This window comes from Suncus etruscus, chromosome 1 (assembly GCF_024139225.1).
Source record: "Suncus etruscus isolate mSunEtr1 chromosome 1, mSunEtr1.pri.cur, whole genome shotgun sequence".
Lineage (NCBI taxonomy): Eukaryota > Metazoa > Chordata > Mammalia > Eulipotyphla > Soricidae > Suncus > Suncus etruscus.
Genome location: NC_064848.1, coordinates 59850636 through 59873232, shown reverse-complemented (window position 1 = coordinate 59873232; position 22597 = coordinate 59850636). Strand labels below are relative to the sequence as shown.

The following is a 22597-nucleotide window of genomic DNA, read 5'->3' as shown; positions in this document are numbered from 1 at the left end:
GGAGTAACCCCTGAGCACTGGCAGGTGTGACTCAAAATCCAAAATAAAAAAAAAGGGGGAGGGAAAATATTTAAAAAGTCCTGGATAGGGCTAAAGCCATAGCACAGCAATAGGGCATCTACTTTGAACTCGGTCTAATCCAGAAAGACCCTGGTTCGATTCCCAGCATCCCATATGGTCCCCCAAACTGCCAGGGGTGATTTCTGAGCACAGAGCCAGGAGTAACCCCTGAGCGTCACTGGATGTGGCCTCCAAAAAATAGTACTAATACTCATACTTTACATACAGGAGGACCAGGTTCAAATTCCAGTACAGTACCAAGTACCAGTGAGAGTATACCCTAAGCATCAGAGGTTATGAGCCTAAAACCAAAATAAAGCAAGCTACAAAGTGTAATATTTAAATGTTCTCACCACATCATAGAAATAAATATTAGTACATATGGGGAAGAATGTTAAATGGGCTGAACAAATTAGAGAAAAAGGTGCTTTCCTTACATGTTGCTGATCCAGGTTTGATCCCCAGCATGGCCAGGAGTAAGCCCTTAGCAGATAGATGCGTATAGCCCAAGAAATCTAAACAGAGCTAGATGAAGTGGGGGAGAGGCAAAGTAAAAAAGCCAAGAGACAACAAAATCACAAGTTTGGAGGGCTAAGAAGAGGAGGGGGGCCAGGGGGAGGGGGGCCAGGGGGTGAGGTCAACCTAAAATTCTATACCCAACCTGCCAAAAAAAAATAATTTAGATATTTTCTGGCAAACAAAACGTCAAATTTGGTAAAGCCAGCAGATTTGAAATACAAACCACTAGCAAACAGTTCTTTAAAGCTGAAAGAAAACATTTCAAATGCAAGCACTGCTTTAGTTAGAGCACACTCCTGGCATATGTTCAATACCTGTACTGCAGGCCTCCACTCCACACTGCTAACAGTAAGTAGTCCTAGTGATGCCTAAGCCCACAGGGTGTGCACCACAACTAACAAAACAAAATGAAAGAACATTGTTAGGTGACTCAGTGACAAAGAGTAGGTAACTACCTTGCAAGGATGAAATTACAGGTTTGATACTCTTTTGTCAACCATATACAATAATTGTGGTTCAGGCAACTCTGCTGTCTTGGACCCCTAGCACTGCAGAAAATTTCTTGTCTTTTTTTTTTCTTCTTCCTCTTCCTTTTTCTCCTTCCCTCCCTCTATCCACCTATCCACCAAGGTCCTTAACTAAAAGCTATGTGACACCCCCCTCCCTGTAAGGATCATAACTAAAGATGTATAATCATACTAATGATCACATGGGAGCCTCACTCCCAACAACTCAAATGAAAATTCAAACCATAATGTGCAGAACTGAAAGAATGTGTGACCACAAAGCAGCAGGCATGCAAGCACTACAACTAAGCTATATACGATCCCAGTGAGCACCACAACTAAAGGTGTATATGATCCCACACACACCCATGTCATCAAAAGAAGAGCAGCAAATGAGGGGGGTACAATATATAATCAACAATAAAAAAAATACTGGTTTGGGGGTCAGAGTGGTGGCGCAGTCAGTAGGGTGTTTGCCTTGCATGCGCTAACCTAGGACGGATCACAATTCGATCCTCAGGCGTCCCATATGGTCCCCCCCCAAGCCAGGGGTGATTTCTGAGCATATAGCCAGAAGTAACCCTAAGCAATATACATGCATACATATATTGCTTTTTTTTGGGGGGGGGGGGTTTGGGCCACACCTGTTTGACGCTCAGGGGTTACTCCTGGCTATGCACTCAGAAATCACCCCTGGCTTGGGGGGACCATATGGGACACCAGGGGATCAAACTGCAGTCCATCCTACGCTAGTGCTTGCAAGGCATACACCTTAACTCTGGCGCCACCTTCCTGGCCCCACATATATTGCTTTTAAGGATTGGAGTGATAGCACAGCAGTAGAGCATTTGCCTTGCTGACCTTGGATGGACCCAGATTCGATTCCCGGCATCCCACATGGTCTCCTGAGCCTGCCAGGAGCAATTTCTTTTCGTTTTTGTTTTTTGTTTGTTTGTTTTTTTTGGGGGGGTCACACCTGGCAGTGCTCAGGGGCTACTCCTGGCTCTACGCTCAGAAATCACCCCACCCCACCCCCCCGCAGGCTCGGATTCCGGATTCAGGATGCCGGATTCGAACCAATGACATTCTGCATGAAAGGCAAACGCCTTACCTCCATGCTATCTCTCCAGCCCCAGGAGCAATTTCTGATGGGTGGAAAGTGAAGTTAAAACAGATGACAAGGGGCCGGAGATGTGGTGCAAGCGTTAAGAAAAAAAAAAAAAAAGACAGATGATAAAGGGCAGGAGAGACAGAAGAGTAGGTAGGGTGCTTGCTTTGCAAGCGTCTGACCACAGCGTAACATGTGGTCCCCAGAGCCTGCCAGGAGTAATTTCTGAGTGCAGAGTCAGGAGTAACCCCTGGGTGCCACTGACTGTGGCCCAAAACAAAACACAAATCAGAAAAAAACACATACAGTTGAACATGATCACTCTGGGTAAAAACTGGGAACTAAAAAGTAGTAAAGTGATATGTATGATACCTCTTCAGTAACAGTATTCCAAATCACAGTACCTAAAAAAAAAAAAAAAAAAAAAAAAAAAAGGGGTGGGAAGGAAGGAGGGAAGGAACAGCGAGGGAGGGAGATAGAAAAGGAGGAAGGGAGACAGAAAGGGAGACAGGGAGAAAGAGAAGAAATACATCTGCCATAAGGATAGGCTGGGGATGGGAGTGAAAGGGTAACTGGGAAAATTGGTGGTAGGAAATGAACACTTGTATATGATGGGAGTTATATATGACTGAAACTCAACTCTCAACAACTTTTTAACTCTGTGAGAAAAGAAGACTGATTTAAAGCAAATCCAGAAACTGGTTATAAACAATGGAAACTAGTATGGTTTGGAAAGATTTCTTAATTCAACCTGTGGGTTACTATCCAAAAAGTATAAGAAATAATTTTACGGGGGCCAGAGAGATAGAATGGAGGTAAGGCATTTGTCTTTCATGCAGAAGGTCGTTGGTTTGAATCCCGGCATCCCATATGGTCCCCCGAGCCTGCCGGGAGTGATTTCTGAGCATAGAGCCAGGAGTAACTCCTGAGTGCTGCCGGGTGTGACCCAAAAAAACAAAAAACAAAATAACAATAATAATAATTTTACATGAAAAAATTGATAAGCTAATTATGCATTGCTTTTTAAATAAATTTCATTATCATGAATTGGGAGAGTTGGGGCCAGAGAGATAACACAGCGGCTTGCATGCAGCTGATCTAGGACGGATGGTAGTTCAAAACCCAGCATCCCATATGGTCCCCCCATATGGACTTGCCTGGAGCAATTTCTGAGCACAGAGTCAGGAGTAATCCCTGAGAACTGCAGGGTGTGGCCTAAAGACCAAAAAAAAAAAATGTGGGGGTGATCCCCAAGTACAGAGTCAGAGTAAGATCTGAGCACTGATAGGTCTGGCCCCATCCTAAGAAAAACTGAGTTATGGGGCCGGAGAGATAGAATGGAGATAGGGTGTTTGCCTTGCATGCAGAAGGACAGTGATTCGATTCTCAGCATCCCATGTGGTCCCCCGTGCCTGTCAGGGGTGATTTCTGAGTGCAGGCCAGGAGTAACCCGAGTATTGTCAGGTATGACTCGAAAACAAACAAACAAAGAAAAAGAAAAAGAAAAACTGGGTTGTGTGTGAAAGTACCAAAGTTAGAGCTGTTTTGCAACCAGTCAATCTCCATTGGATCCCTGGTACCCAATAAGATCCCCCAAGAGTAAATCCTGAGCATCTGCAGGTGTGGGCCTTACCCAACCCCCCAAAAAAGCAAAAAAGTTCATAAAATGTACCCCAAAAAGGCAAAAAATGCACATAGCTGTACACTGCTACAAAACTCACTACAAACTGCAGTGATGTTATAACCAACAGTATTATGAGTGGGCCAGAGAGATAGTTCGAGGTAAGGCATGCAGAAGGATGGTGATTTGAATCCTGGCATCCCATAAGGTCCCCCAAGCCTGCCAGGAGCAATTTCTGAGCAGAGAGCCAGAAGAAACTCCTGAGCACTGCCGGGTGTGACCCCCCCAGAAAAAAACAACAACAACCAAAAAGACAGTATTATGAGAGCCACTTACTTATTTACCTTTGATACTTTATCTGTATATAAATCATTATTGTCAAAACAAGACAAAGAAAACTGCACTTCAAATGTGATATACAAAGACACATGGAATATGTTTTCTTATCAATATAGGTGTAAAGTATTATGCAATGAAAACTGTAATTTTGCTAAATGACTACAATATGCATACAAATTATAGGTATCTCTCATTACAATAATCCCCAACTCACAAAAAGCAATTGTCAGGAAAATTATAAAGTTTAAATGATATATTCTCATCACAGAATTTCTTCATAAGCTAAAAAGCAAAAGTGCAATCAAACTAAGTTTATGAATAGCTCATTTGTTAGCATACCAAGGAAAACCATTTGCTGTTAGTGAGTTAATAAAATCATGTTTGATTTACAGTATTCAATAAAACATGTCCAAAGAAAAGTCTTTTAAATCATGGGTATACCAGCCCACGCAGCAGAAAGCTGGCTATCTTGAGAGGAGAGGGTGGGCCAAAGCCACACCTGCTGCCTCCATCAACCAGAATCACTGTTTTTCCAATGGCCCTGGCTCATCACCCTCCTACAATTCCCTTTGGGACACCAATCTGACCAAACTTCAGGGACATGGGTTTGGGGGCTGATACCACCAGAGCTTTTGGGAGCCCTCCCCCACATCTTCCTCATCTTCTGGAGACCTGGCAGCTGAGTATATGCCCCTATAGTTTCAGTATCAGTAATAGTGCTTTGAATTTCTGGACAACTTCATTTGTTTGATGCTATCATCCTTACAGAAACACACCAATTTAATAAAATGAAAGGTTAACAAGAGCTTAATATACTTTATCATTGTATTAATGATCATTGGAGATACAGTAATTTTCACAAATGTGCTTACCACTGTACTTTTAATTTTTCCTTTATTGTTAAACTTTCCTGTTTCTGTTTCTTTTTTATTTATTTTTGGTTTTGGGGCCACACCTGGCAGCACTGAAAGTCTACTCTAGGCTTTGCACTCAGGATCATATGAGATGCTAGGGATTGAACCCAGGTCAGCTGCATCCAAGGCAAAAGCCCTACCTTCTGTGCTATCGATCCAGCTCCCTAATTTTTCTTTCTTTCTTTTTTTTCTTTTTTTGGTTTTTGGGCCATATCCGGCAGTGTACAGGGGTTACTCCTGGCTTATCTGCTCAAAAATAGCTCCTGGCAGGCACAGGAGCCATATGGGACGCCGGGATTTGAACCAACCACCTTAGGTCCTGGGTCACCTGCTTGCAAGGCAAACGCTGCTGTGCCATCTCTCTGGCCCCTTCTTTTTCTTTTTCTTTTTTTTTTTTTTTTTTTTGGTTTTTGGGTCACACCCAGTGCCGCTCAGGGTTACTCCTGGCTCTACGCTCAGAAATCGCTCCTGGCAGGCTCTGGGGACCATATAAGATGCCAGGATTCGAACCACCGACTTTCTGCATGCAAGTCATGCCTTGCCTCCATGTTATATCTCCGGCCCTCTTTTTATTTATTTTTTCAATAACTTTGCTTTCATTTATCTGGAATCAAAGGTATGATCAACTATGTCAACTATGTGATGTATTTTCTTTAAATATATATATTCTTTAAATATAAAATATATTAGGGCCCGGAGAGATAGCACAGCGGTGTTTGCCTTGCAAGCAGCCGATCCAGGACCAAAGATGGTTGGTTCGAATCCCGGTGTCCCATATGGTCCCCCGAGCCTGCCTGGAGCTATTTCTGAGCAGACAGCCAGGAGTAACCCCTGAGCACCGCCGGGTGTGGCCCAAAAACCAATATATATATATATATATATAAATGTTATATAAAATAATATTAGGGGCTGGAGAGATAGCATGGAGGTAAAGCGTTTGCCTTTCATGCAAGAGGTCATCGGTTCGAATCCCAGCATCCCATATGGTCCCCTGTGCCTGCCAGGAGCAATTTCTGAGCATGGAGCCAGGAGTAACCCCTGAGCACTGCCGGGTGTGACCCAAAAACCACAAAAAAAAAAAAAAAAAAAAAAAAATAATATTAAAAAAAACATTAGGCTGGAAACATAGCACAGCAGTAAGGCGTTTTTGCCTTGCAAGCAGCCAACACATGACAGATAGTGGTTCGAATCTCAGCACCCCTTATGGTCCCCCAAGCCCCCAAGGAGTGATTTCTGAGTGTAGAGCTAGGAATAACCCCTGTGCGCTGTCGGGTGTGACCCCCCCCCCAAAAAAAATTACTTTCAAATCAATTTAAACAGGTGAAAGATCTATACAAAGAAAAGAAAAATACAAAACACTACTTCAAGAAATAAGAGGATACAGGGCTGGGAAGGTGGCACTAGAGGTAAGGCGTCTGCCTTGCAAGCGCTAGCGCAGGACGAACTGTGGTTCGATCCCCCGGCATCCCATATGGTCCCCCCAAGCCAGGGGCGATTTCTGAGCGAATAGCCAGGACTAACCCCTGAGCGTCAAACGGGTGTGGCCCAAAAACCAAATAAATAAATAAATAAATAAAAATAAGAGGATACAAGGAAATCAAATCATTGCTTGCTCATGGACTAGGAGGATTAATATCATTAAAATGGCAATATTTCCAAAGCATTGTAAGAATTCAATAGTCCCTATAAGGATACACATGCCATTTCTCAAAGAAATAGATCAAAAACTCCTGAAATTCATATAGAACAATAGGCCTCCCCAAATATCTAAAGTAATCCTTGGGATTAAAAAGATGGGAGGCGGGGCCAGAGATAGCACAGCGGTATTTGTCTTGCAAGCAGCTGATCCAGGACCTAAGGTTGTTGGTTGGAATCCCGGCATCCCATATGGCCCAGTGCCTGCCAGGAGCTATTTCTGAGCAGATAGCCAGGAGTAACCCCTGAGCACCTCCGGGTGTGGCCCCCAAACAAACAAACAAACAAAAGATGGGAGGCATCACTTTCCCCAAAATCAAACTGTACTATAGTCATTAAAACAGCATAGTAGGGGCCAGATAGCACAGCAGGTAGGGTGTTTACCTTGCATGTGGCAAACCTAGGCTCTTTTTTTGTGTGTGTGGGGGGGTTAATCTTTGGGTCACACCAAGCAGCTCTCAAGGGTTACTCCTGGCTCTGTGCTCAGAAATCGCTCCTGGCAGGCATGGGGGACCATATGGGATGCCAGGATTCAAACCACCTTCTGTCCTGGCTCGGCTGCGTGCAAGGCAAATGCCCTACCGCTGTGCTATCTCTCCGGCCCCTAAACTCAAGTTTAATCCCAGACATCTCATATCCCTGAGACTGCCAGGAGTAATTTTTCTTTTTTTTTTTCCTCTCTGTTTTTTGTTTGTTTGTTTGTTTGTTTGTTTTTGGGCCACACCCAGTGGCATTCAGAGGTTACTCCTGGCAGGCTTGAGCAACCATATGGATGCTGGAGATAGAACCTGGGTCAGCCTCATGTAAGACAAACGCCCTATCCACTGTGCTATCACTCCAGCCCCCAAGGAGTGATTTCTGCACAAAACCAGAGTGCTGCCAGATGTGGCCCAAAAACTGTAAACAACCAAACCAAAAAAAAAAAATCAAAAAACAGCATGGTATTGGAATAAACTTGGAATAAACACAGACCCTCAGATCCTCAGAGACTTGAATGTCTTGAGATAGACCTCATAATAAAGGAAGCAAAAATATAAAATGGAATAAAAGGAAAAGCCTCTTTACCAAGTGATACTAGAAAAACTGGTCATCTATATGAAAAAAAAAAAAATTGAACTCAGACCTCTTTTTAACACCATGCACAAAAGTCAAATCAAAATGTATTGAAGACCTTGGTATCAGACCTAAGTTCATAAGGTACATAGAGGAAAACATAGCCAGAACTCTCCATGACAATGAAACTAAAGGCACCTTCCAGGTTGAAACACCACTAACCAAGCAAGTGGTTAATAAACGGTATTATATAAAGAAATTTCTGCAACTTAAAGGAAATGATGAGCAGGAACCAAAAGCAGTCCAAGGGGCCGGGCGGTGGTGCTAAAGGTAAGGTGCCTGCCTTGCCTGCGCTAGCCTTGAACGGACCGCGGTTCGATCCCCCGGTGTCCCATATGGTCCCCCAAGCCAGGAGCAACTTCTGAGCACATAGCCAGGAGTAACCCCTGAGCATTACCGGGTGTGGCCCAAAAAAAAAAAAAAAAAAAAAGCAGTCCATAGATTAGGATAAGTTATTTACCCAAGACTCATTGAAAAAGAAGTCAATATCAGGGCCCAAAGAGATAGCACAGCGGCGTTTGCCTTGCAAGCAGCCGATCCAGGACCAAAGGTGGTTGGTTCAATCCCGGTGTCCCACATGGTCCCCGTGCCTGCCAGGAGCTATTTCTGAGCAGAAAGCCAGGAGTAACCCCTGAGCAACGCAGGGTGTGGCCCAAAAACCAAAAACCAAAAACCAAAAAAAAAAAAAAAGGAGTCAATATCAAAGTTATATAAGGCAGGTGGGGTGGGGATGGAGAGAGATTTGGGACATTGGTGGTGGGAATATTGTACTGGTGAAGTGGGGTGTTCTTAACATGACTGAAACCTAATCACAATCATATTTTTAATCAAGATGTTTAAATAAAGATTATATATATAAGACCAAATAAAAAAAAAAGGGTGTTAAAAACAAGAATTAGAAATGGGGCCAGAGAGATAGCATGGAGGTAAGGCGTTTGCCTTGCAATCAGAAGGACAGTGGTTCGAGTCCCAGCATCCCATATGGTCCCAAGCCTGCCAGGAGTGATTTCTGAGTGCAGAGCCAGGAGTAACCCCCTAAGCGATACTGAGTGCGGCCCAAAAACCAATCAATCGATCAATAAAAGTTTAAAATAAAAAGAAATGAAACGAAAATACAGCCTACAAATAAGTTCAAACCCCGGCATCCCATATGGTCCCCGAGCCTGCCAGGAGAGATTTCTGAGCATAGAGCCAGGAGTAACCCCTGAGCGCTGCCAGGTGTGACCAAAAAACAAAACAAAAACAAAAACAAAAACAAGAAAATACAGGGCCCGGAGAGATAGCACAGCGGTGTTTGCCTTGCAAGCAGCCGAATCCCGGTGTCCCATATGGTCCCCCATGCCTGCCAGGAGCTATTTCTGAGCAGACAGCCAGGAGTAACCCCTGAGCACCGCCGGGTGTGGCCCAAAAACAAAAAATAAAAAATAAAAATAAAGCCATAATTCAATATTGTATTAATAAATTAATATAAATGCCAAGTTAATAAATTTGGCAAACCTGAATTTGATCTCCAGCACCCCGTATGGTCCTCACCCCATCACAACTGATCCCTGAGCAGAGTCAAAAGTAGCCCTAGCACTGCCAGATGTGACACCCTCCCCCGCAAAGAATGTAGCCAGAGAGAACACAGCACTACTTTGCCTTGCACACAGCCAACCCAGGTTCAATCCCTAGCATTCCAGTCCCTATAAGACCTCCAGGTATTTGAGCCATAAACACCACCTTGTGTGGCCAAAAATCCTTTAAAAAAAAATGTAATGCCTATCCATTCTCTCACTGTCATTTCAGATGTTTTAAAATTTCTATTTTTTGGTTCAAGTCTACACCCAGCAGTGTTCAGGCACTACTTTAAGGAAAATTCTTGAGAGTCACTCCTGACAATGCTCAGGAAAGCATACAGTGCCAAGATGAACCCGGAAGCCTCAAGAGGAAAAACATGCTAGAGCCCATTGTACAGTCTCCCAACTCCTATATTATGGTGGTGGTAATGAGTTCCTTGTAGTTTTTTGGTTATGGCTGTTGTTTTGTTTTGTTTCTAGGTCACATCCAGTGGTGCTGGGGGCTACTCCCAGATTGGTATTTCTGGGAGTACAGTGCAATGGGAACCATGCAGTGCTAAATGCTATGATAACCAACCCTTTGAGCTATATCTCATTTAGCAGCAACTGCTTCCCCTCAAATCTCTTCAACCCTTTGCTTCCCACTTGCTTGCTTTCAAGTAACCTCAGTTGTCAATTGTAGTATATGAAAAAGTTTCCATAAGATTATCCTTGGAATTGTTGTATATAAAAGTGTTTCCTTAGGATTGTTCTGTGACTATTGCCCCACCTAGCCCTCCCAGGTGGGGCGCTGTGGAGTTGGATTCTCTGGCTCTCTTTGCCCAATCTTTTACACCCTATCCTTCTTGTCTGTGTGGATTATTATTTGCTGTGGATAAATATTACCAAGGTCTTTCCCCAAAAGGGGACAAGGGGATGGGAAGTAATTTCTCATTCTGGGGACTGTTCTTGGATTCACAAATACCCAGCAAAATTAACAGCGAAGATACCTTACAGTCAATGTCTACCTTACTGTATTTTTTTTTTTTTTGGTTTTTGGGTCACACCCGGCATTGCTCAGGGGTTACTCCTGGCTGTCTGCTCAGAAATAGCTCCTGGCAGGCACGGGGGACCATATGGGACACCGGGATTCGAACCAACCACCTTTGGTCCTGGATCAGCCGTTTGCAAGGCAAACACCGCTGTGCTATCTCTCCGGGCCCTACCTTACTGTATTTTAAGTAATCAGTTTTACTTCCTTACATTATATACAAAGGAGAGAGGCTAAACAGATAATACTGAGGGTAGAGCACTTGTCTTGCACTTGGTCAAAGCAGGTTTTATCATCCTATACGGTCCTAAGCCCCACCTTTAGTGATAGAGGTGCAGAGACAGGGTCCGGAGCAATAGCACAGCTGTGTAGGGTGCTTGCCTTACATGCCACCAATCCCAGTTCTATCCTTGGCATCCTATATAATCCTTTGAGCCAGCCAGGAGTGATTACTGACTGCAGAGCCAGGAGTAACCCAAGTGCTGATGAGTGTGGCCCAAAAACCTAAAACAAACAAAAAATGTGCAGATAGGAGGAAAGCCCTGACCACATCCAGGTGTGGGAAAAATATAAAAATAATGTACACATGGGGCCGGAGAGACAGCATGGAGGTAAGGCGTTTGCCTTTCATGCAGAAGGTCATTGGTTTGAATCTCGTCGTCCCATATGGTCCCCTGTGCCTGTCAGGAGCGATTTCTGAGAGTGGAGCCAGGAGTAACCCCTGAGCACTGCCGGTGTGACTCAAAAACCAAAAAATAAATAAAATAAAGTAATAATAATAATAATAATAACGTACACATATAAATGTGTACTTTTATAAATATTTATAGATGTGAAATCACTCAGTAATGAAATGTCTTTCTCCTAGAGACAATTTCATTTCCCATAAGCTCCATATAGTTCCTTCCTATTCAAATTCTAAAACTAATTTCCTTAGACTTATATTTCTTTTGCTTTTATTTTGGTTTTTGGTTTGTTTTGGGGGCTACATCTCAGGGTTTATTCCTACCACTGTGCTCAGGTATCACTCCTGGCAGGCTTGGGGGACCATATGGGGTACTGGGATTGAATCTGGGTAAGAAAGCACCCTACTCACTCGCTAGGTATCATCTCTCTCTCTCTGGTCTTATGACCTTTTTTTGTTTTGTTTGTTTTGAAGCCACACCCAGAGAGGCTTAGGAGTTATTCCTGGGTCTTGGCTCAGAAATTACTCTGGGCAGGTATGAAGAACCATATGGGATTGAACGTGGGTCATCTGTGTTTAAGGAAAACATCCTACCTGCTGTGTTATAGCTCTGGCCCCTGGTCCCATGTTTTTTAGACTCAAACAATTATTTATTTTTATTTTGAGGAGGAGAAAGGGGCAACATTCCAGCAGTATTCAAGACTTACTCCTGGTTTTCTGGTCAGGGTTCATTCCTAGTGTTCAAGGGACAATATACAGTACCTGAAATCAAAGCAAGAATGCAAGGCAAATACCTTACCCCTGTAATTTACACACCCTTATGTAAAATTTTAAATAATTTGGGACCAAAGTGATAGCACAATGGGTAGGGCATCTGCCTTGCATGTGGCCTACCTGGAAAGGACCTGGGTTTGATCCATAGCATCCCATATGATGAGATCGCCATCATACGGCAATCACCAGGAGCGATTTCTGGGCACAGAGCCAAGAGTAACCTCTGAGCGCCACTAGGTATGGCCCCCAAAAATTTATAAATGACTTTTTTTTTTTTTTTGGTTTTTAGGCCACACATGGAGGTACTCAGGGGTGACTCCTGGCTGTCTGCTCAGAAATAGCTCCTGGCAGGCATGGGGGACCATATGGGACACCGGGATTCGAACCAACCACCTTTGGTCCTGGATCAGCTGCTTGCAAGGCAAACACCGCTGTGCTATCTCTCTGGGCCCTATAAATGACTTTTTATAAAATGTTCCATCGGAGCCGGGAGAGATAGCACAGCGGCGTTTGCCTTGCAAGCAGCCGATCCAGGACCAAAGGTGGTTGGTTCGAATCCCGGTGTCCCATATGGTCCCCCATGCCTGCCAGGAGCTATTTCTGAGCAGACAGCCAGGAGTCACCCCTGAGCACCGCCGGGTGTGACCCAAAAACCAAAAAAAAAAAAAAAAAAATGTTCCATCAACTTTTTTCATAGTGCCAGTGACTAAATGCAGGGTCTTAGGGGCTGGATTGATAGTAGACAGCAGGAAGGCCATTTGCCTTGCATGCAGCGAACTTAAAATCAATCCTGGACACTCCATATGGTCCATCAAACCATCCAGGAATGATGATTGAGTGCAGAGCCAGGATTAAGTCTTGAGCACAGCTGAGTGTGGCCCAAAACCAAACAAACAAACAAAAATCAAAGGCAGGGTCTCATACATGCCAAAGTAATTATTTTACCACTGATCTACTGTATTTTCTGGCATATAAGACGACTTTTGAAACAAAAAAAGGTCAACCGAAAATCGGGGGTCGTCTTATACGCTGAATATATCCTGAAAAATGTTTCAATATGCCGCTAAACGAAAATTGTCTGAATATTGCCACAAAACGAATTTTCCAACTGGATCCCACACCAATCACTGCAAGGCTGCTTGGACAGCCTCTCTAACTCGGCCAATCTAAGCAGCCTTTTTATGCATGCAAATTAAACAATGTTCTGGGGCCTGGAGAGATAGCACAGCGGTGTTTGCCTTGCTAGCAGCCGATCCAGGACCTAAGGTGGTTGGTTCGAATCCTGGTGTCCCATATGGTCCCCTGTGCCTGCCAGGAGCTATTTCTGAGTAAACAGCCAGGAGTAACCCCTGAACACCGCCGGGTGTGGCCCAAAAACCCCCCCAAAAAAACAATGTTCTGTACCGAATCTACACTGTAAAAAGCCTGCTCAGATTGGCCAGAGTTAGAGAGGAAGCCTATTACAGTATAACCTTTGAACCTATGTCTTAACTGTAAAACTAGGGGGTCGTCTTATACGCCTGGTCATCATATTTGACAGAAAATACAGTAAAATATTTTGCCTTACACATTCTATAACCTCTCCAGCCCCTTGTACTGCTTTGTCTTGTTTTATTTTAGTTTGCTTTTAGAGCCACACCCAACAGTGCTCAGGGGTTACTCCTGGCTCTACACTTGTTTTTATTTTGTTTTGTTTCTGTTTTGGGGCCAAACCCAGCTCAGGGCTTACTCCTAGCTCTGTACTCAGAAATCACTCCTAACGGGCTAGGGAGATGCTGGGGTCAAATCAAACCCAGAAGGGCGGCATGCACAGCAAACGCCCTACCATTAAACTATTGCTCTGGCCTCTGGCTCTACACTTGGGACATACCATTTGGGTCAGCCACATTCAAGGCAAGCTGTACCATCTATCATTCTGCCCCATTTTGTCTTGGTTTGGGGCCACACCCGGTGATTCTCAAGAGTTACTATTGACTCTGCACTCAGGAATTACTTCTTGAGTTGCTTGGGGGACTATACGGGATGCTGGAATCAGAACCCAGCTCAGTCATGTGCAGGGTACTTGGCTACCAGCTGTACTATCTGCAGGTCAGTTGTATGCAACGCAAGTGACTACCAGCTGTACTATCTCCCAGGCCCTACCTTTCTTGGCAATGCTGTGGACAGAAGAACCCAGGATCTTTAAGGGAAGTGCTCTACTGCTAAACTCCAGCTCTAGTCCCCCATTGTAAGAATTTGTAGGGGGCCAGAGAGATAACATAGAGGTAGGGCATTTGCCTTGCATGCAGAAGGACAATGGTTTGTTTGAATCCTGGCATTCCAGAAGGTCCCCCAGCCTGCCAGGAGCAATTTCTGAGAGTAGAGCCAGGAATAACCCGGATGTGACCTAAAAACCAAAAAAAAAAAAAAAAATTTTTAACTGAGAGACTATTATAAAATTGTTTATTTTTAGGGCTGAAAGGGAGTACAGGAGTAAGGTGTTTGTTTGCATTGTGCATGGCCAATCCAGGTTTTTGATCCAGGGTGCTACATATGGCCCCTAAGCACCAAGAGTGATGGCTGAGCAGAGAAGCAGAAGACAGCCTTCGGGGTGGGAGAGATTACACAGCAGTAGGACATCTGCCTTGCACGCAGCTGACCCAGGATGGATCTGTTCATTTCCCAACATCCCATATGGTCCCCCAGCCTGCCAGAGCAATTTCTGAGAGCAGAGCCAGGAGTAACCCGAGTGCCACTGGGTGTGGTCCAAAAACAAAACAAAAAAAAAGTTAGCCCTGAACACTCAGATATGACTTAAACATCCCCTCCTTACCGAAAACAAATTTTTTTTTTTTTTGGTTTTTGGGTCACACCCAGCACCACTCAGGGGTTACTCCTGGCTCTATGCTCAGAAATCACCCCTGGAAGGCACAGGGGACCATATGGGATGCCGGGATTTGAACCACCATCCTTCTGCATGAAAGGCAAATGCCTTACCTCCATGCTATCTCTCTGACCCCCAAAAACAAAATTTTCAAGAAACAGCATGATATTTATAATTTTTCATTTTTTTTATGGTTTTTGGGCCACACCCAGTGGTGCTTATGGGTTAATCATAGCTCTGCACTCAGAAATCACTTCTGGCAAGCTCAGGGGACCATATGGGAAGCTGAGGATTGAACTTGAATGCAGCTAACCCAGGTTTAATCCTGGGCATGCTCCATGATTGATTCACCAACCCCTGCCAGGAATGATCCCTGAGCTCAGAGCCAAGATGTGGCCCAAAACAATAATTTTTTTTTTTTTAATGCAGGAGTTAGAATAGGTAGGGCATTTACCTTGCACATAGTGGGCCTGGGTTCAATAGTACCCCAAGCACACTTGAGTGTGGCTTGAGTGCAGAACCAGGTGTAAGCCCTGAGAACTGCCAGATGTAACAAAAAAAGTACAGGGGGGGGGCCGGGCGGTGGCGCTAAAGGTAAGGTGCCTGCCTTGCCAGCGCTAGCCTTGGACGGACCGCGGTTCGATCCCCCGGTGTCCCATATGGTCCCCCAAGCCAGGAGCAACTTCTGAGCGCATAGCCAGGAGTAACCCCTGAGCGTTACTGGGTGTGGCCCAAAAACCAAAAAAAAAAAAAAAAAAAAAAAAAAAAAAGTACAGGGGCCCAAAAGATATACAGGAGGGTAAGGCATTGTCTTGCATAAGCAGCTTTAGTCAAACTTGGTTTAATCTCAGTCACTATAAATGGTCCCCTGGGCAGACAGGAAGGACCCCAGAGCACAACCTAACAAGTATGTCCTCAAAATCCAAAAGTAAATATTTTAAATGCTTATTTTATGTGGAGAACCAAAGTTTCCAGATAAAAATAATCAATTGATCAACTTTTTAATGGAAGGGAAACTCCCAAGCAATATTCAGGTGGACTGGAACTATCGCACAATACTTAAATAACCAATCAAGCCATATGGTTCCATGCTTGGGCCAGTGATGCAATGGCTGCTCTAGCCCAGTGGTAATGGGAGTCACCAGTGAAAATAATAGGGGAGGGGTGTGTACTTAATACTAAATACAGTAGGCAGTGCTAGAGAGCAGAGGCCAACTTTTTTTGGAGGAAAAGAAAGAGTACAACATTCAGCAGTGATCAATATCTACTACTGGCTCAAAGCTCTGGGACTTCTTCCTGTCAGTGCTTGGAGAACAACCATGCAATTTGTCGTGTTCAATCCAAAGCAGCCAATAAGGTCCCCTGAACACCAAAAGGAGTAATTCTTTTTTTTTTTTTTTTTTTTTGGTGTTTGGCCACGAGGGTTACTCTGTGGCTGCACTCAAAGGTTGCTCCTGGCAGGCTTGAGGGACCATATAGGATATCGGGAATGGAACTCGGGTCCGTCCCGGGTCAGCCACATGCAAGGCAAAAGCCCTACCCATTGTGCTATCACTCTGGTCCCCCAAGTTTTTGTTTTACGTTTTTAGTTTGGTTTGGTTTTTGGGTCACACCCGGCAGCGCTCAGGGGTTACTCCTGGCTCTACACTCAGAAGTCGCTCCTGGCAGGCTCGGGAGACCATACGGGATGCCGGGATTTGAATCGCCGTCCTTCTGTGTGCAAGGCAAATGCCCTACCTCCATGCTATCTCTCCGACCCTGTCCCAAGTTTATTTTTATTTTTTTTTATTTTTTTTGTTTTTGTTTTTGGGCCACACCCGTTTGACGCTCAGGGGTTACTCCTGGCTATGCGCTCAGAAATCGCGCCTGGCTTGGGGAGACCATATGGGACGCTGGGGGATGGAACCGCGGTCTGTCCTACGCTAGCGCTTGCAAGGCAGACACCTTACCTCTAGCGCCACCTTCCCGGCCCCCCAAGTTTATTTTTAAACTTGGTATCAACTCTTAGAGAAAAAGTACAGTTATTAATCTAAAAATACATAAAAGTTAAAACAGCTATATTATAAAAAATTTAAGAATTACTTACAGAAACTATCATGCAAAATAAAGAACTTAACATATTATAAGCAACATTTCACAGACTGTCACTTGATAAGGGAGAACAGTGGTAAAGGAAGCTCTGTGCCAACTTTTAATTGCAGCTGTAATGGAACACACTAAAAGCCTTGTTTTACAACAAATGCAGTAGGGGAAAAAAAACAATGGTTTTTAGACCTAATAACCAGCGTATGTGTTTAACTCATGGCCATAAATCTCTCCTCCCCAAAATATAGTTGGCGGGGGCAGAGCAATAGTACAGCAGGTAGGGTACTTTCCTTGCACAAGGCCAAACTGGGTTTGATCCTTGGCATCCCATATAATCCCCTGAGCACTGCCAGGAGTGGTTCCTGAGTGCAGAGCCAGGAGTAAACCCGAGTCCTGCTGGATATAGGAAAAAAAAAAAAAAAAAAACTTTTAGGATAAAAACCCATACAATAGGGAAGAAAACACTACCGAATAAAATTTAAGAATAACATAAAATCTACTTAGGAATTTTCAAATATTCTGTACCTGTCAAAAAGGTTAAAATAAAATTTAAAAAGAATAGAAATTTTGGGCAGTGGTATGCGGCAGACCCAAGTTTAATTCTGGCACTGCACACTGATTGCCCAAGCACCACCAGAAGTGATACCTGAGCACAGAGTCGGGAGTAAGCCTTGAGAACTGCTGAGTATGCCCCCACCAAAAAAAGGAAAAAAAAAGTATAAATTTCTTTTTAATAGGAATGAAGTTTAAATTTAATAACCATTCAATTAGTGTATGCTAGGGCTGGATAGCACAGCAGTGGGTCATTTGCCTTGCAAGCAACTGAACCGGGACGGGTCAGGGTTCGATCACCAGCATCCTATATGGTTCCCTGAACCCGAACCTGCCAAGAGCAATTTCTGAGCCCAGAACCAGGAATAACCTTTGAGCGCTGCAAGTTGTGGCCCAAAGACAAAAAAAAAAAAAAAAAAAAAAAAAAAATCAGTGTATGCTAGGGACTTAGAGATAGTCCAGAGGTAAGGCACTTACTTCCTTTGCACGTCGCTAACCTGGGTTTGATGCCTGCCACATAGTACAGAACCCTTCAGAACACCAGGTGTAGTCCAAGAACCCCAAAATAAATTAAGTGTATGCTATAGAGAATCCTTCAGTATTATCTATTCCAGATTTCTCTCCACACTCCTTTCCTATTACTTAAGCAAAAATCTTACAATTTGTAACCCATTATTTCCTTCCACAGTTTCTTTGCTGTTGTTTTGGAGTCACACCTAGTGGTGTTCAGGGATCATAAATGGTGCAGGGGATTTGACCCAGGCTAAGACAAGTAAATATCTCTCTGGACTCTTGTTTTTGGTTTAAGGGCCAAACAAATAAATTTTTCTAGTGCCTATAAATACTTGATAGGATAATATTCCTCAAAGTGGATATGGCAATAGCTTTTCCAATATGTCATTAAAAATTTGAATGTTGGGGCCAGAGAGATAGCATGGAGGTAAGGCGTTTGCCTTTCATGCAGGAGGTCATCGATTCGAATCCCGGTGCCCCATAGAGTCCCCCGTGCCTGCCAGGAGCAATTTCTGAGCCTGGAGTCAGGAATAACCCCTGAGCACTGCCGGGTGTGACCCAAAAATCACAAAAAAAAAAAAAAAAAAATTGAATGTTGGGGCCAGAGCACAGCGGTAAGGCATTTGCCTTGCACGCGGCCAACACAAGGACCCCTGTTCAAATCCCAACATCCCATATGGTCCCCTAGCTTGCCAGGAGCGACCTCTGAGCACAGAGCTGGGAGTAACCCCTGAACGCCACCAGGTATGATGCAAAAAAAAAAAAAAAAAAAAACCTGAAAGTTTACTTAGAGATTTTTTTTTTTTTTTTTGGTTTTTGGGTCACACCCGGCAGTGCTCAGGGGTTACTCCTGGCTGTCTGCTCAGAAATAGCTCCTGGCAGGCACGGGGGACCATATGGGACACCGTTATTTGAACCAACCACCTTTGGTCCTGGATAGGGTGCTTGCAAGGCAAACGCCACTGTGCTATCTCTCCGGGCCCAGTAGCAGGATACTTAGAGAATTTAAGTCCCTTCACCAATATGGTGAGAGAGAGAGAGAGAGAGAGAGAGAGAGAGAGAGAGAGAGAGAGAGACAGAGAGACAGAGAGACAGAGAGACAGAGAGACAGAGACAGAGAGAGACAGAGAGAGAGACAGAGACAGAGAGAGAGAGAGACAGAGAGAGAGAGAGAGAGAGAGACAGACAGAGAGAGACAGAGAGAGACAGAGAGACAGAGACAGAGAGAGAACTAGCTCAAAAACACATACATACATGCTTTGCTTGCAGAAGACCAAGCAAACCTGCCACCACACGGTCTCCCAGTTCCCATCAGGACCACCCCATACTGAACTTCGTAAGGTTAGAAAAGACAACAAAAACAAAGATAAAGGGGGCCGGAGGTAGGGTGTTTGCCTTAGACCCAGAAGGGCGGTGGTTCGAATCCCGGCATCCCATATGTTCCACGGAGCCTGCCAGGATCGATTTCTGAGTGTAGAACCAGGAGAAACCCCTGAGCGCTGCCGGGTGTGACCCCAAAAATAAAAAAATTAATAAAAAAATAAACCAAAGATAAAGCATACAGTTAATAAGTGTACACAACTCTTCCACAATAATTTTACAACAGGGGCTGAAAAAGTAGTACAGCCTTGCAAGTGCCCAACCTTGGTTCTATCTCAAGATTAATTCCTGTGTGCAGAGCCAGATGCGCTGGACCCTCCCCCTCAAAAACTGAGACATATTGTCTCAAAAATGATTTCACTAGGTATGCAACCACAACCCCAGGCCTTCAATTACATTTTCTGCAAAACTAACCAAACATCAAGCATGAAACTAATGCTTCTACCTTTAAAATGGTAAGAAAACAAAAGTAATGGGACCGTACTAAAAGCACACATCATTGCTACATGACTAAGATGCTGATTTAAAACTTTTGCCAAGCTAGCCCCTCCCTTCAGAACAAAGATTGACTCATGGCTCTTATTTTCAATTCTGGAAAAGAAAAAAGTAAAATGTGATAGATTCCTGAAAGAATCCATTTTCAGGGTCTCTGTCTTCCCCGTACGTAAAAAAACATTGGGATTTTTATTCAAGGCCAGAAATGTGGCTCTCATTTTCCTTTGCATGAGTGAGGTCCCAGGTTTGATCCCTGGTTCACCAAGACAAAAAAAAAAAAAAAAAACATTCAAGTTTTAATCTGCTACTTTGTCCCTGAAAGAAACAGTAAACAAGAAGTCAACAAACAACTCAATGTCACCAAATTTTCTATCTCAGATTGGGTTTTTTTTTTAAGTCCTTATTATCTTGAAAGACTAATTATCACTAGTCTAAAATATTGGAAAATCCAAGTCCCCCAGATCACCAAGGGGCCCGTCCTACTCAACAGCAGCAGCTCCCCGCAGTTGCTTCCACCTCTGAGACCACCCGAGCAGAAGAACAGCCTCCCAGTTCTGTCTGCCCCCCCCCATTCCACTAAAATGGCAAACTCTCAATACCCCTTCTATAGACCAGTGCCCCCAATTCCGGATATTTCTTCGCGGGGGTAGAGAGGCCACGAAGTGGATGGCAGGGTGAGGACAAAGGGCATTTTGGGAAGCAAGCAACCACATAGAAAGAAGAGGGTGGGTGAGGAGGGGGTTTGCGAGGAAAGATCTCTCCGAGTGGACAATGGCCAGGACTCGCAGACGCCCCCCCCACGACCTCGTGGGCCCCCGAGGGGAGCTTCCTCCGGGCTTCGTGACCGCCTGCCCAGGGACGCCCAGTCAAGTCGGAAGCACCCCCTAAAGACGCCAGCACGCAGCCTGGGGGTGGGGTGGGTGGGGTGGGGGGAGGCCTGCGCCGGGCGGGTCATCCCCACTGGAGGCAGGCGGCCCCGGGGATGACAGGCCGCCGCCCCTCCCCCGCCGCCTGGGCACCCCAACACCCCAACCCCGAAGAGGAGTTTTAAAAAGCAAAAGGTCCAAGCGCCTTTCGGGAGGCGGTGCGGGTCACCCTGCCCTCTGGGGCCGGGCCAGGGCACCCCTCCGCCCCGCAAGGCTGGCTCGGCTCGGCTCGGCCGGGCCCAGCACACAAAGGCAGGCAGGCAGGCAGGGAGGCCCCTTCGCCTTTTCGAGGGGCCCGTGCCCGAGCCGGGGTGCCTTCCTTGCCATGCAATGCAATGCAAAGCCATGCCATGCCATGACAGCCAAGCCAAGCCAAGCCGAGGCTTCTTCCGTCCGTTCGTCGGCTGGCGGGGAGCCCGGGTGCGTGCGAGTGCGGGGTGCGGGTGCGGGTACCTTGAAGTAGCCGCCCTCGTAGAGGGTGTTGGGGGGCCCGAAGATGGCCACCTCCCAGTTGTAGAGGTCGGACTCGTCCACCAGCGTGATCCGGAAGCCCTCCACCGGCTCCTCCTGCAGCGACTTGAGCTCGAGCATCAGCGCCTTCTGCGAGCTGGTCATCTGCTGCTGGGCCATCGCGGCGGCGCCGCCGGCCCGGGCCCGGCCTCGGCCTCGGCCTCGCGCTCCGGCGCCCCTCGGCGGCCTCCGCTGCCCGCTCGCTGCGCTCCGGGCGCCGGCTCCAGGCCCCTCCTCCCCGCCCTCCCGCGGCGGCCGGCAGGCGGACCCCGGCCCGGGCCCGGCCTCGGCGGGCTGAGCCTGAGGCGGAGGCGGAGGCCGCGGAGAAGACGGGCCGGGGAGGCGCGGGCGGGCGGGCGGGCGGGCGGACGGGGCGCTCGGGGCCGGGCTCCCCCCCGGAGGGGGCCTCAACTTGGCGGCGGTGGGTAGTGGCGAGAAGAGAGGAGAGGAGGGGAGAGGAGTGGAGTGGAGGGGAGACGGCGGCTAGAGGGACACCGGGAGGACCCGGGAGCGCCGCTCTGTCTCTCTCTGGCCCGCAGTCTCTGTCGCTCTCGGTGTCCTCCTGCTCCTCCGAGGGCCGGAGGGCGGGGGCGGGGGTCTCGTGGCGGCGGCGGCGGCGGGCGGGGGGAGGGGCGGCGCAGGCGAGCGAGAGCGAGAGCTAGAGCGCCGCGGAGCCCAGCAGGAGGAGGGAGGGAGGGAGGCAAGGGGAGGGGGAGGAGGGACGAGCTCAGGGACGAGGAGGGCCTCGCGCCGGGACAGGCGGGCGGGCGCGCGCGAGGGGGGGGGGGTTGGGGGCAGGTGGCTCTCGCAGCCCCACTGCGCCTGCGCGCGCCCCGCCCTCTCCCGCCCTCCTCTCCCCGCGCCTCCGCCTCCTCCCACTTGCCCGCCTCCTCCCGGCGGGGCCGGCTGCCTGGCGCGGTGTCTTCGCTTTGTGACGCCGGCACGTGTTTGTCACACACACACACATACACGCACACACACATACACACAGCCTTGGCCTCAGAGGCCTCCTGGTGCACGCCCCGGGGGGGAGAAAGCCCTCTGCCCCCTCTTGGCTCTCTGCACCCTCCTCCCCGCCATGTGGCGCTTCGGAGGGCCCCTCTCTCCCCGAGACAATCTGCCCTCCCTGCACCCAGGAGGTTTGGCCTGCTTTGTGCTCAAAAGAGAGGAGCGGGCAGGGCACGTTGGGGCGGGGTCTCTCGGGTGAGAACCCCCGTGTCCTCTCCGCACGATGGGCTGTGTGTGTCCTCGGGGGAGGGGACGAGGAGTGAGCCAGGCCCCACCCCAAGAGGAAGGGCAGCTTTGCACCGAGGAATGGGGAAGGAAGGTGGGCCGGGCAGCCTCGACTTC

General features: G+C 46.7%; 1 protein-coding gene across 1 annotated transcript in view; it reads right to left on the bottom strand.

Moving 5' to 3' along the window:
• The window catches only part of UBE2R2 (ubiquitin conjugating enzyme E2 R2), a 96829-nt gene extending 75405 nt beyond the window's left edge, over positions 1-21424 (bottom strand). The window contains exon 1 of the mRNA XM_049773991.1: positions 21191-21424. Coding sequence (XP_049629948.1) covers positions 21191-21367 — 177 coding nt within the window. The 5' untranslated portion in view covers positions 21368-21424. The remainder of the gene's footprint in view (positions 1-21190) is intronic.
• Between the last annotated feature and the right edge of the window lie 1173 nt (positions 21425-22597).